The following is a 15684-nucleotide window of genomic DNA, read 5'->3' as shown; positions in this document are numbered from 1 at the left end:
ATAGGTTAGGAAATTCCTGGTTAATTTCCTCAGATGGGCGTGTCTTTCTCCGACCATTAAACAAGAAGCACTTAAATAAGACTTCCCTATTTTCCAGACTGTGAAACAGCAAAGATTTATTTGTCAAGTATACATACACTTCGCTTTACCAGCCTTCCTGTATCGCGGTGAAAAGTCAGTTACTTCAAAGATCTTGTCATGTGTACACTTCGCTTTATTTGCCTTTCTGTAACTCACTGAAAAGTCAGTTACTTCAAAGATCCTGTCATGTGTACACTTCGCTTTACTTGCCTTTCTGTAACTCACTGAAAAGTCAGTTACTTCAAAGATCCTGTCATGTGTACACTTCGCTTTATTTGCCTTTCTGTAACTCACTGAAAAGTCAGTTACTTCAAAGATCCTGTCATGTGTACACTTCGCTTTATTTGCCTTTCTGTAACTCACTGAAAAGTCAGTTACTTCAAAGATCCTGTCATGTGTACACTTCGCTTTATTTGCCTTTCTGTAACTCGCTGAAAAGTCAGTTACTTCAAAGATCCTGTCATGTGTACACTTCGCTTTATTTGCCTTTCTGTAACTCACTGAAAAGTCAGTTACTTCAAAGATCCTGTCATGTGTACACTTCGCTTTATTTGCCTTTCTGTAACTCACTGAAAAGTCGGTTACTTCAAAGATTCACTCATACGTATACTTCATTTTTGTAGCCATCCTTTATTTCATTGAAATGTCCATTACAATGATCTTTTTTTCTTACAATTGTAGCTTTAATGCAAACAAATTGTAAAGAATTGTTATTCGTGGAGAAAGGGTTGTGTTTATCTTTAATGTCAGGTAGCAATTTGTGCCCGTCACTACGGTTATATTCATCATCATTGGCTTAGTACGTGCCTTTGATGTAACCGCTAGTTTGCAGAAGATTATGTTTGTGAAGATAAACTCAACTTGACGATCCATGAAAGAAAGTATTTACTTTGGGAGGTTAAAGTTCACCCATGAGTTCACTGCATGTATAATTTCAACTCCAGTTCCGACCGTATTAATTGTAATACTACTCTATTTACAACCAATAATTAGATTATATAACTTTCCTTTGACGACAACTCGTATTTAGAAGATTGTTCTACACACGTCTGAAGGTAAGTAATGTTTTTGAAAGACGTCATTTTTTTGAGAGGAACAGGATTTACCATGTTCCTTGTCCCGAATTACAAGTTTGATAGTAAAGATTGATCATCTTTTAATACATGGATGATGACTTTAATTACAGTTTGTCTACCCCTTTTCCTTCACAAACTTTAGAATGAAATCTACAAAGACAAGAAAATACAACCCTACATAACCCACTCATCCATACTTATTCGATTACTCGAAACTATCATTCCAGTGCTCGGACATAAGCGATGCGGGAATAAAATATTCATTTATTAAATTCAATTATGGAAAGAAAGGGAAAAATAATAATTTTATTTGGTTAATCCTAAAGAGCTTAACCTAACAGTGTCGGATTGTGGTATTAATCATCACTGTAAGCTCTATTTTCTACTAGGCAAACTATACTTTCATATTGTGTGATAAACTTAGTAGAGCTTGCACTAAATCTGTGGTGTCAATCAGCACCTAAAGACTTCAATACTTACCTCAGAGTTTTCACGTATTTTCATGGACTTAGTATATGGTTTATTATATGTTTATGTCGACCTTACTCTCACTTAGAAACACGAGTTTTCGTATATTTTTGAATTTAATGCTATATATAAACTTTCTCCACAGAAATTTTAGATTCAGCTTCAAAACAATCAGATTGCGTGCTTACATTACGAGAAAACCCAAACACAGCTAAAATTCAGGCTGATGATAATTAGAGGTTGTATCCTGGGAGACAGCAGGTGTTACAGTAATTACCACCATAACAACTCTTGTCTTGTTTAGGCGGTACTCCAGGCACATCCCTATGATTGTGGGCGAAACTTGTCGACTACATAAAACTCGAATGATAATTATTTGACAGACTATGATGTAAGTGCTTTTAAGACTTTTAGCTTGCACGTGAGGCGTGAGCATGCACGTGAAATGTTTGCCGCAGAGATTATTTAGGAAAAATGTAAAACAAAGCTCCTATTTTGGTTGCAATGAATTCACCATTATAGTAAAAGGTTTTTACTGGTTTTTACTCAAGTCAAATGCACAGATCCCATATCTAAATACAAACAAACGTAATTGGTTTGAATGATTTACCTATATGTATATATGCATGCGGTTCTCGGATTATTTAAGCATAACGATTAGTACTTAAAAACTGCAAAAGAAAAAAAGACAATATATAAATGTACTTATACATTTTAGATGTTAAAAACCCCTTCCGATCTTTCCAATTGGAGACTGAACACTGTCTGTGTTATTGCCTACAGGATACATTTGTAATGTTTTCATCTATCTATCAATATAGTGTACACGTTTCTACACTCGCAATCAAAGTGGCATTTGTTATGATGTTTTCAACACCTAAATGACACCTTATTTAGAACTGCTTAACAGAAGGAGGACAACCAGACAGAACCACCTTAACCAAGTAGCGGAACTTACTGTTACTTTTATAACGTAAGCGCCTATAGATGAAAGTGCGGAACATTCGACAGCATATTTCGGGCTCGAACCTTCGACTTCCTTAGCTGCAAACTGGCACGTTAATCACTATGCCACACCCGGACCCACCAAATGTACTACCTTCTATCTTATTTTATTTCAGAATCCTTAGAGCTTCTGTGGTGACGAAACTATCTGAAAACAAGGATAACCAAATGCTAGCATTACAGGTCTAAAAAAAATATATATATAAATTGGATATCACAAATTTCTCGACGAAGTTGACGGTGTAAAACCATAAAATAACTAATTTTACAATAAAAATAAATAACAAAAAATAATTAAGACCAAAAATAAATTAGCTTCAAAAAGAAAACTAAAGAATAAGTACGAAAAAGCAAAAAAACAATAGCACCTGACATAAAAATAGCTTTTATTGAGCGAAGTTTTGTACAAACGCTCTTCATCAAACGTTTGTTAAAGTTATCAGTACAGGAGGATTATCACGAAAATAAAATACATAACAGTTTCAAGAAATAATATGGGTTTAACCAAAACTCGGTAAAACCTTTTACTGGAAACGTTGCTCAATAAAAGTTATTTTAAAATTATGTGATCTTATTTTCTTTCTCCAAAGATAAATCAAACAATGTAAAAAAAAAATCATTCTTTCATAGAAGGAGTGAGTATTCTTTCTCCTAAGACCAGTTTTTCTTGCTTTTAATGAGTTTCTAATTGACTTGTTTTTTGTTTGTTGCTAAACACAAAGCCATACAATGAGCTATCTTTGCTATACCACTGCGGGTATCGAAACGCGATTTTTAGCGTTATAAGCTCAGTCTTACCGATGAGCCAACAGGGGACATTCCTAACTGAAATGTTTCGTTGCACAATTTTATCTGAATATTTTTTAAAGAAATATAAGTGCATGTAATAAAATATAAGTACACAAAATGTACCGAAAACATGCTTAGAGCATTTCAAGTTACATCCTCCAGGATTTCTGAAGCATTCGTTATAGTCTGTATAGGTTTCCTCGTTTAGAAATTCTAAAATATACAAAGGATTAATTTTTCGAATCACGATCAATTTTTAAGAATAAAGTTACACGTTAAACACTTTAAAATATGTTTTCCATTTCCCCCAACTTAATCTTAACCTGGGTTCCAAAAATGATCTTGACATCTGAAAAGAGGAATAAAACTCAAGATGGGGGGCCTTGAGCCTAAATCGTTTGTGAACCTATGACGTAAGCCTGACCATTGACATATTCACAAAAAAAATGAACGTTGAATTTTTATTCATAGGGTTTTAAGACGATTTGTAAGCTTTACAATAATTCGCTTAAAACTGTTAGACTGTTTACGAGCTACAGTTTAGTTTGGTTATGATTTTTAGTCTGCTTGCGAGCTAAGTGGTAATTCGGTTATGATTTCTATACTTCGAGCTACACAACAACTCGTTATTATTTCTAGACTGTTTGCGAACTACACTATAATTCGGTTATGATTTCTAGACTGTTTGCGAGTTATATAATAACTCGTTATGATTTTTAAACTGTTTGCGAGCTACGCAATAACGCGTTATGATTTTCGGACTGTTTGCGAGCTACACAATAACTCGTTATGGTTTCTGGACCGTTTACGAGCTACACAATACTTTGGTTAAGGTTTTTAGACTGTCTTTGATCTAAACAATAAGTCTTTTAGTTACATTATTAGAAAGTCTTTCTAAAAAGGACCTTCTTTAATCAGAATGTAATTACATAAAGCCATAGTAATAATAGACAGTACTTCCATAGTTAACCCGAGGAACAAATAGTTCCGTTGACTACAGTCTTGTGTATCCCCTGAATAAGCTTTATTTATAAGAAACCGTTAGAGATTCTTTGTCTTAATTTTTGTGTCGTCCAAGTTATTTACAATATAAAAATTTTTAATGTCAAAATAAGAAACTCCTCTTACGCATCGCATTACGTTTGAGGCGGGAAAAAAAAAGTTAACAAAAATGACAATGTGTATTTCAAAAAAAAAGTGCTTAACCTTGCGTAAGATTATTAATAAGGTTATTCAAAGAAGATAACTTAAGGTTATTGTCTCCCACAACCAAATCAGCATCATTATTTATATTAACCACTTTTCGGAGGTTAAGACTATCGTGAATATATATATATATATAGATTGTGTTTTCAGAAGTTTTAATGATTCTCTCTACTAGACATATGTGAACATCCACATGACTACTTCTATGTGATAATGAAGAATATGATACTATATGATGATATCATCTATCATTTGACCTTTCCATGATTAAAGGATTATTGGCAGACTAGCAAACGTGGAGATCTACGATAGTTTCAACAGGGTTAGTTTTAGTATATCTGGGGAAGCTGACAACCGCAGACGCGAAAGAGGATGCTCCCCCTCAATTTCCAGCTAGGGAACCTAAACGAATCTCCATCCGCTAACGTATTTTACGCATAAAGAAAATCTTTAGAAGACGCTAGGAAGCAAAATTGCGGATTAATCAATACAGAGACTGAAATCGGTCAAGTCATGGGCCATCGAGACCAAGAAAAGTGTAAAGGAAAACATCAAAAATGTTTGAGTGATTCCAGGCTTTAAGTTACAAAATAATGAAGAATGGCGAAAGGATGTGAATGGAAAGGTAAGGACTGGTCAAAGTCACGGATATGCGAACAGAAACTGGCACTGTTCATAGTAACGAATGGTTCAATCAGGAAAGGCATGATTGTATGGCAGGAACCGAGTTGAGAGATGAGCATCTAGTTTTTCAATGGTCAGCAGGGAAAACTGGGCGATGTAGTTCATTTCGAACAGAATGCAAGATGCACGAATATGCACTTGTCTGGTTGACCAGTAACAATGAACATCATATTTCTGACAGACTCCCTAAACCTTCTTACAAAACTGGAGTCAAATTTGGTAAAAAAAAACATGGATATATATAACCTTTAAGAGACTTGAAGGTTTATCAGGTAACGATCTGTATTCCACACCAAAGTAGCATGGACCACCTAGCTGATAAGATGCATCCCTGGTAAGATTCCGAAATGATGTTGTCATTGAAACAACATGTAAGCTGGAGGAACAGGAAAAGATGGAACAAGGGTCACACCGATCATTTGGAAAACGGAAGGAGAAAGAGTGAGATTACAGAAGTGGATTGAGCTCACAAAATATTTAAAAAGACATTATTACTAGAAGAACGTCATGGAGATTATCAAAGGGAGAAAAACCTGTACCAAACTCATTAAATACTGTAGTAGCAGAAGTAATAATATTACAATCATGTTATTTTCATTGGAGACTTGTTATGATACACAATAACAGTAAAGTAAAAATGACTGCTGCTGGCCAGTTACCTCCTGTGATTAATGGTTTGGAATAAAGGACGGTGCAATGCTGCTTAGACTGCGTACTGACAAACGTACTGCGATGGGACTCCACAATTTCAGGGAAGACAGCCTGCCCTTTGTGGTTGGTGGTAAAATCCTCTAGCTTGTAAATAGATAAAATAAATAGATGTTTGAAAATGTTCATTAGGTATGAGCTACAGAAAACTCCCCTTAATCATGAAATACAATGAACAAACGCTAAATCCGTCTTCTACCTCACCTACTCACAAGATAAGATGTAGCATCATTTGTTCACGATCTATCGATTACAGTGTGCTTTGCTGTGATTCAGAATATCGGAAACATATGGTCGGAACGAAAATGAAAGACCAAAAGTTCACGTAAGCATTTTAAATCGCACAACACCGTTTCTGCTTTCTTTATAAAAAAATAATAATAATTAGGATAGCTGCCATTTTTCTACTAGTTTTATATGACGTAATGAATTCTCTAGGGACGTTCGACTAATCGTTTGAATGATATACAAAACATGTAGTGTTGTAGAGACAAACTCTGCGTAAATTTTGATACCATTCTCATAACTGGTAATTCTCCTAAAGGTAATTAAGTCACAAAATCAAAATCATTACTCTATTGCAAATTCATAAATGACTTAGCCATAGTACAGGTTAGCCAGTTTTAAACCTAGTCAAAAAGTGACAAGTCCTAGCTTTTATGGTCATACCACAGGTGGAAATATAAAGCTGTAAACGCAAAAACAAATCACAAATAGTCAGAGTTTAAAACTAAGATACATTTAATTGGAAAAAACTGGCTTTCGTAAATCTAAGATATAGTTAGTTAGGAAATACTGACTTTTCTGAAACTAAGATACATTTAGTTGGGAAATAATGGATTTATTGAAACTGAGATATAGTTAGTTGGGAACAGTGACTTTTATGAAACCAAGAACAAGTTAAATGGGAAATGCTGGCTTTTTTCTCATACTGACTATAAAGCACGTTCACACTAACAATATGTTTGATACTTTTCTCTATGATATAAGTCCAGCTTATCTCTCTTTGGTTGACTCGTGTTCAGGGTTACTGATGAGGAGTGGAATTCTCCAAAACTAGAATAATCCAATAACACACGTTGATCACAGTGTACGTTGAACTGGATCTCCCTTCAACTTAGATTTCAAGATTAACCAATTTTTGGAATACTAAGTTTATTTATTATTGGTTAATAGGACAGTGCTAACTTTTCTGAAACTAGGATACAGTTAATTGGGAAATGCTGGATTTTCTGTTAACTATATCTTAGTTTAGAAAAGCTAGTGTTTCCAAAGAAACTAAGATATAGATAGTTAAATGGGAAATGCTGGCTTTTCTGAAACTAAGATATAGTTAATTGGGAAACATCCAATGTTTGTTCTCAGGATGTCTTATAAAACATTTACAATGCTAGTGTAAGTAATTTATTACAGTGATTGTTTTAGAAAAACTATACAATCATCTAAAATCATTATTTACCAAGATCACTTCGCTCTAATGATATCTACAGCTTTTTCGCTTTGTAAGGTTAAAAAATCGATAATTTTTTTAGAGAAACCATCGAGCTGTGAGTTCAACTGCTTCAGTGGAAATGAGCTTCGTGTAGACTGGATACGGTTGTCGGTATAATTAGGGTCATAATTAAAAATTGATCGGCAGAGCTCGCTATACCCCATGAGCTCCCACGAAATCTGTGTTGTATCCGTTTTCTTCTGAGTCATTGTTAGCAGCTCTTGCTGATCAGAGCCGTGGTGAACGTCATCGTGGGTGGGCCAATTGCGAATACAACTGACATCTTCCTGGACCACACCTGTAGTAACAAATAATCTGTGAAAACAACTGGTTAGCTTAATGGAAGTGGAATATGAAGACTATAACTCTTAAACAGTTAGTTAGCAGAAGACAGGAAGACATTAATTTGTATATGACGAATTACGGAAAACAAAAACGAACAATATTATAAGATGTAAATACAAAAATGTGAAGAGAAGATCTGTATTGTATGACATTGTTACATGGGAGAAGGTAGGAACTATAGAGTGTGCAATGTAATTACAAAAGAGAAGATAAGAACTATATTGTATTAGCGTTACTGCAAAAGAGAAGGTAGGAACTATATTTTACAACATTGTTACAAAATATCTAAAACTGCTGTATAGCGTACTTGCAAAAGAAAAGGTAGGAACTACTGTATGGAATAATTGCAAAAGAAAAGGTAGGAACTACTGTATGGAATAATTGCAAAAGAAAAGGTAGGAACTACTGTATGGAATAATTGCAAAATAAAAGGTAGGAACTACTGTATGGAATAATTGTAAAAAAAGAAGATAGGAACTATTTTGTTTGGCGTAGTTACAAAAAGAAGGTAGGAATTGTATGATGTAATAACAAAAGAGAAAGTAGGAACTATATTGTATGGTGTAGTAATAAAAGAGAAGGTAGAAACTATTGTATGGTGTAGTAATAAAAAGAAGCTAGGAACTATATTTTACAGTGTATTAATAAACGAGAAAGTAGGAATTATATTGTTTGGTGTGGTAATAAAAGATAAGGAAGGAACTATATTGTATGGTGTAGTCACAAAAGAGACAGTAGGAAGTGTGCTGTATGGTAAAAGTAAAAAAGAAAAGATATGAACTACGTAATACCACCTATTCAGCTAGAAAGAAAATTAGGAATATATTACACGGCATAGTAAGGGAAGTAAAAAAAGTAACAACGTCATGAAAGATACGAATCACATAAAAATTGGAATGATTTATGGAGACTGTATTGCATTACGTAAATCTGGAGAGAGAGTAGGATAGAGACGATGTTAAAACAGTTTATTAATAACGCAAGTCACGTAGAGACAGACATAGAATAATGCGAAAAATCTTCGGTGTAAATCAACAGAAAACAACAACAACAACAATAAAATACAACTCAACACAGTAAAAACGTCTAACAGCTACTGGTTACGAAAACAAATTAATCCGTGACCCATCTTGCTACCAACAGAGGGCACATGACTGGCTCACCTTTATACCTGGATTATCAACATATATTAATTCCAATTCTAAATGCAAACAAAGAGATGTAAACAAAACACCATTGTTCAGTGCAAGTTGACAAGACCTGTTATAGGTTACATTAGTAAGTAAACAGCTCTTTGTTTATATTTTCCAAGTCCTGTCAGACACATTAGATTTTACCACCTATATATGTGTTTATTTAATTATTATGATGACGGACTCAAAAGCAGTTGCTATAACTATATCTGGAGATAATTAAGTTTATATTTGTGTGTGATCATGACGTACTAGTGATGACGTTATGCGTGGAATACGACTCAGTAGCTCGTGTTATTCCATTTATTATTAGTATTAAGTTACATCTTTAATCTTGTTCTTCTAACCCAAGCTTGCTCTTTTAAAGTTTAGCTTTGACTTTTCTGTTAAGAAACTTTATTCCCCGTCACCGAACGTGCTCGCCCTTTCAGCCGTGGGGACGTTATAATGTGGCGGTCAAACCCACTATTCGTTGGTAAAAGAGTAGCCCCGAGAGTTGGCGGTGGGTGGTGTTGACTAGCTGCTTTCCCTCTAGTCTATCACTGCTAAGTTAAGGATGGCTAGTACAGATATCCCTCGTGTAGCTTTGCGCGAAATTCAAAACAAAACCAAAACCAAAGAGAAAACACGGTATTATAGGTTGAATCATACACTTTTGTTGGATTGGGTACATAATCAATATGTCTGGTTAGAAAACGTTCGGAATCACCCTTCTCTCCTCTACTATTTTATAAGGTATACAATTTACCCTTTTATGTACGAAGCGAAATGTAGATACTGTATGAGCTTACCACACTTCTCATCAAATATAACAAAAAGGAAAAAGAAACAGAAATAACGCATATTAGAGCTGTTTCTTAAACTAATTAACATCCTAGAACACTTATCAACAAGCACACTGCTGCAATGATAGGTTTAGGGAATAACTGAAAAGTTTTGGCGAGTAGTTTCGTTATTTTCAAAACAACCGTCAGTACAGTTGCTTGACGTGTTATTTCAGTATCGTCAAGGTTATTAGCTTGTCTGATTTCAAAACTAATCTTTGTAACAAAACTTTAACTGTGGTTAAAAGATACAAACAAAATAGGACATAAAATTTTAATATTTATAGATTTATGAGTTTTAACATCAAAAAAAGCGTAAAAGTTGAACTTTTTTTAACTTGTATGTCCCAATAAGAATGACGTAAGTCTGGCTATTTTATGTGTCCATCTTCTAAAGTCGCTGTAATACATCTAAAACAGACCTAAAGATTTTGTATATTGTTTTTGAAGCTTGAAATAAAAATAAAATATATCTTATGTTATATATATATATATATATGAAGGCTTGTTAGTGCCTTTTTGTTTTCTATTCTATTGTTATTTTCTTGTGAGACTCGCTCGTTTAGTAATACTGTGTCGAAACAATAACACTTTTATACTTTGCTTGCTTGTTAGGAGGAAAGGAATCATTTCTCCTGCTTGGCAGTTTTCATTATGACTTCAGGAAAATCAGATAACGAGCTCCAACGTGTAAATCACATGGTCTGACATAAATCCGATATTCTTTTCTTGGTTCTCGTACTATTCCGAGGTCCACGCTTATTTTCCGATCGCGACAGTATATTTTGTTTATCCCTCCTCCGGAAGTGGTCAACCGGAAGAAATAGGCTTGCTACACTAGAGCAAAGTGATAACTCTAGTCTGCATCCTGGCTAATCACTCCCAGTATTCAGGTGTAAACCCCATTCCTGTTGATTTATGTTCTAGAACTGATAAGAACGGTGTAGCGAAGATCATTAATCTTGAAAAAAAAAAGAGGAACCGGAATTCCGATCCCTGTCATACCTACGAATTGTATTATAGTATAGGTTTTTATCTGACTTTCTTGTCTCAAACTTTCAATGATCCCCAGTAACTGTGCGCTCATCACTAACCTGGAAGGTACCAGGGAAGTAAATTGTTTCTCTACAAGGGAAGAAGGAAATCAGTTTGACGGAAGTGCATCGTTTTACTAAACAGTTTTTTATGTCATTATGGTGAATAATTTAAGTAGTTTCAATTATTTAGACTTAGAGTGATAATATGGGGGATTATATTGAAATTGATGAAACTGAAAATATAACTGGTGATTTTGTTGGTTTGTCAATATATTATATGAATGCAAGAAGTCTGAGAAACAACATAAAATATTTTTTTTAGGAATATTAGTGTACAAAATTGGATTTTACTGTTTTGGAATTTGTAAGAACTTGGTTCACGGGTTATGATTTAATGTTTGATATTCAAATTTACTCTGTATAAAACATAAAGGGGAAATATTATTTTATGTGTGGCACAGTGTATTGATTTTGAATGGTGATATTGAATTTATAGCATTAATAATTAATAATTTTAATTTGGCTGTCACTATATACCACCTGAAAGTGATTTAAGAATATATATAGAAAGTTTAGAAAGTGTATTAGTTATGCCAAATAAGGAACAGACATCATTTATTACAATGGGAGATTTTAATATCAGTCTTTTAAATGACCAGAAAAAGTATGTAAGTGATCTGTATGGTTTAGTTTATTGCACTGAAGGTAAAATTATAACCAATTTTAATTTTCAAGTAAGAGTAACATAAAAAAGCAATACATTAATTGGTTATGCTAGCTCTAATTTTGAAATGGAAGATGTACGTAATTTATTACTGATTATTATCCTATTATTATTTAATTAATTCTAGGAATATCCTAGGTGGGAAACAAATAACGTATAGAAAAATCTATTACATAAATATAAAGAAATTATACAATAAGTTAAATATAATTAATTGGAATACTTTATATGGTACATATGATGTGAATGAAGCTTATGAATATTTTATAAAGGTTTCTTGAAGTTACTAAAATAGGTGTTTGTCTGTAGTAATAAGTAATGTTACATCCAAAAAATAAGTATTGGAATTAATAAAAGTAAACCTAGAATAAACAATTATATAAAAAAATAAAATATGAATAAAAATGAATTAGCTTCTGAGGCTAAGGTATCTAATAATAATGCTGGTAGAAATAAATTATCAGCTTATATTAGAAATATTGATAAACTTACTATGATGGTATCTTACGTTCACAGAGTGATGCAAAAGTTAGGTGAAGTTGAATTAATAATTATTATTAAATAAATCAGCAATAACACAATCTGGCGATATAATTATTGACAATATTACAATAATAGATTCACTAAGCAAAGCAAATGCATTTAATGTTTGTTTTAATGGAATAGGAAACAAATTAATTACGGAAATAATAAATATTAATTACGGAAATAATAAATATTAATTACGGAAATAATAAATATTAATTGCGGAAATAATAAATATTAATTACGGAAATAATAAATATTAATTGCGGAAATAATAGATATAGGTTTGATAATCCAAAAGATGATTTGACAAGTAAGTTTCTTTGTGAAACCAATAACCAAAAGCGAAATACTGATATTAAAAAAAAAATCAAAGTAGTTTGATTGGACAGTATCTCTTTAGTAGTTATAAAAAAACCATGGAGTCTATTACTGCTTCATTTTAATAAATAATATTAAAAAAATCAAAAATAATCCCAATGTTTAAGAAAGGAGATAAAAGACAAATTAATAATTACAGATTAAAACTATACTGAGAAAATTCTCACAAATATTAAAAAAGTCACTTTACACTAGACTTTGGGATTTAGTTAATAAATTTGATTTATTGTCTGAATATCAGTATAATTTTTTATAAGGGCAAATCTACACAGCAAGCTATTAAAGTTTTATGTGAAAGTACTACTGATAAAATAGAGAAAAGTGAATTTGTCATAGAAGTATTTTTGGACCTATTTGAAGTGTTTGATTTTGTAAGTCATAAGTTATTATTTAAAATATACACACTACAGAGATACGAGGTAAGATATATAATTGGTTGCTGAATTATTTTAAAAACATAGTGGTTAACATCAATAACAAATATTTTGATGAATTAATAATGGAAGAGACATTCCTCAGATGTTTATTCTGGGACCACTATTGTTTTTACTATATGTTAATGACATAGAAGATTTATCAGTTGATATAAACCAGGTTTTATTTACAGATGATACTACAGTTATACCTCATAGTAAGAATTTAGGGTCTTTAGTTGAAATAGTTAATTTATCATTAGATAGGCTAAATGATTGAGTTAGTGACAGTGATTTGTTTGTAAATCTTTAAAAGACTAAATTTATACTTTTTTTATAATGAAAATATAAATACTAATAGGAAAGAAGTAAATATATATATATATATGAATGTAGTTTTGCTTGGAAGATGTTCGTCAGCAGAGTTTTTGGGTATTATAATAGATGACAAATCAAATTAGTCTGAGCACATAAAACTACTAAAGAAATTATTGCAAAATATTTATAAGTATAATTATCAAAATAAAAAAGTTTAGCTGTTAGAAAATGTTTGACAGCTTTATATTATAGTTTTATTTACCCACATTTAATATATGCAAATACTTGTTGGGGAGGTACATCAAATATAAAATAAATTCTTTGTTGCTTCTTGAAAAAAGATTTATGAGAGTAATTTTGGATTTAATCTATCGGGATTCTGTGTATCATTTATTTCCTAAATTCAAAATATTATAATATTCATGAAATTATAATTTAGTAGTCAATTTTATGTTTATGATAGAAATAATTAACGTACTCACCTTTCCAATCTTTTTTTTTTTAATATTATGGACATCCACTGTCATGATACAAGAATTAATGCTGATTTACACATATCATGCTTTAAAAAATTAATAGATCAATGTTCGCTAACTTATGTAGGAGTAAAGATTTGGAATGCAATATCCAATAATATAAGTTAACCCTAAAAAACTTTATAAGGTTTGTTTTAAAAGCTATATATTAAATTTGTGGTTTACTTAGATATTTTTATTGTTAAATAGAAAAAATATTATCAAACTATTGTCAGTTAATGGTATCAAATATGGTAAGCACAAACTTTTTTATGTATTTAAATGTGCGTTTATTTTCCTTTTTTGATTATTAATACTCCTTTCCTATTAGAGGGGATGCACTTTGTTTAAGCATTATTTTTTGGCTCTTCATTTCGTATACGAGCCTAATTATAGTTCAAATTATTACAAATTTACAACATATTGTATTATCTAGTATGTGAATAAAATTGAGTTGAATCATCATAGTAACTACCTTTAATGAGTCTACAGTCCGCTTGGTGGCAGTATGTAAATAATCAGTAATGGAATATAAAGCAGGGAATGATGTATTGTATCAATGTTTCATTGTTTATGTTCACCCTGTCTTAGCTTTTTTGTCCCCCATACCTCTAGTTGTTAATAAACGTTATTTCTATTAGCAGACTGGGAAACGCTCTAAATGTTTCTCGTGAAAACTGTACATCGACTTTTCTGTGGAAGACTAATGGTCACATGATCGTAATTCCAAGTTCATAATAAATGCAATCTGCGAATTGTATCTAGAAGGAGACCTCTAACGACGAAGGGAATTCTGGTCCAGTTTCATTCCACGCATAATTCACACACGTTTGTGTTGCGTGACTCTTCTTCGTTATCATGTCTCTAGATTAGGGATTATCAATTTGTTGAAGCTATTTGAACCCTTGAATGAAGTTTGATGAGACGAATCTTCCAGTACCTCACCCACAAGAAGATGTTCTCGTTTCCCAAACGAGTTACTATAGAATACTGTCGAAATTAGGTTTAAGTTTTATTTATCTCTAGGTGTCGCTTATTTCACAGCTGTTCGCTTCTACTTTATGAAACAAAAATGTATGTAGGTTGTGAGCTACTTCTAGAGGTCGCTTATTCCAAACCCATAAGTTTGTACTTTGCAGAAAGAGTGCTGCCTCTGGCATGTACTCACTCTAAGAAAAATGTATGGAATGACGAAAGAACAAACCAAATAATGTAGAGTGAACAAATATAAGTGTTAGCATAAAATCATTTTAGAAAGTACATACAGTATTATATAAAACATTAATTATAACTTTCTTCGAGAATTTCCATTGTTATGTTTTTTATACTGTTCATTCTTTGTGTTTTGAAATGTTGTTTAATATGATATTTTGTGTCTTATGTGTAAAGTCGAATAGGAATTGTTGTTGTTTCATATATTGTTGTGTCTTATGGGCAAATTTCAAAAATTCTTTATACGTATCTGTGGTACCAAGTCAACATAGAATACTGTTTTCCATTCCACCTGATCCCTTATATAGATTCAACCATCTATAATATTTCATTGATCTTGCTTTGATCTGGCTGTCTGGTTGATAGGAATTATTGTTTTTCATATGATATTGTTGTGTCTTAAGGGTAAAGCCGAATAGGAATTGTTGTTCTTTCATATGATATTGTTGTGTCTTATGAGCAAAGCCGAATAGGAATTGGTGTTCTTTCATATGATATTGTTGTGTCCTATAGGCATAGCCGAATAGGAATTGGTGTTCTTTCATATGATATTGTTGTGTTCTATAGGCATAGCCGAATAGGAATTGTTCTTCTTTCATATGATATTGTTGTGTCTTATGGACAAAGCCAAATAGGAATTGTTGTTTCACATGATATTGTTGTGTCTTATGGACAAGCCGAATAGGAA

General features: G+C 32.4%; 1 protein-coding gene across 1 annotated transcript in view; it reads left to right on the top strand.

The window, feature by feature from the left end:
• Window positions 1-11498: 11498 nt before the first annotated feature.
• The window catches only part of LOC106457539 (ephrin type-B receptor 1-B-like), a 39018-nt gene continuing 34832 nt past the window's right edge, over window positions 11499-15684 (top strand). Inside the window, exons 1-2 of the mRNA XM_022383523.1 lie at window positions 11499-11576; window positions 12796-12909. Coding sequence (XP_022239231.1) covers window positions 11499-11576; window positions 12796-12909 — 192 coding nt within the window. The remainder of the gene's footprint in view (window positions 11577-12795; window positions 12910-15684) is intronic.

The sequence above is a fragment of the Limulus polyphemus genome, unplaced genomic scaffold (genome assembly GCF_000517525.1).
Source record: "Limulus polyphemus unplaced genomic scaffold, Limulus_polyphemus-2.1.2 Scaffold343, whole genome shotgun sequence".
Lineage (NCBI taxonomy): Eukaryota > Metazoa > Arthropoda > Merostomata > Xiphosura > Limulidae > Limulus > Limulus polyphemus.
The sequence above is the reverse complement of the archived record's forward strand: the minus strand, read 5'-3'. Positions and strand labels throughout refer to the sequence as shown.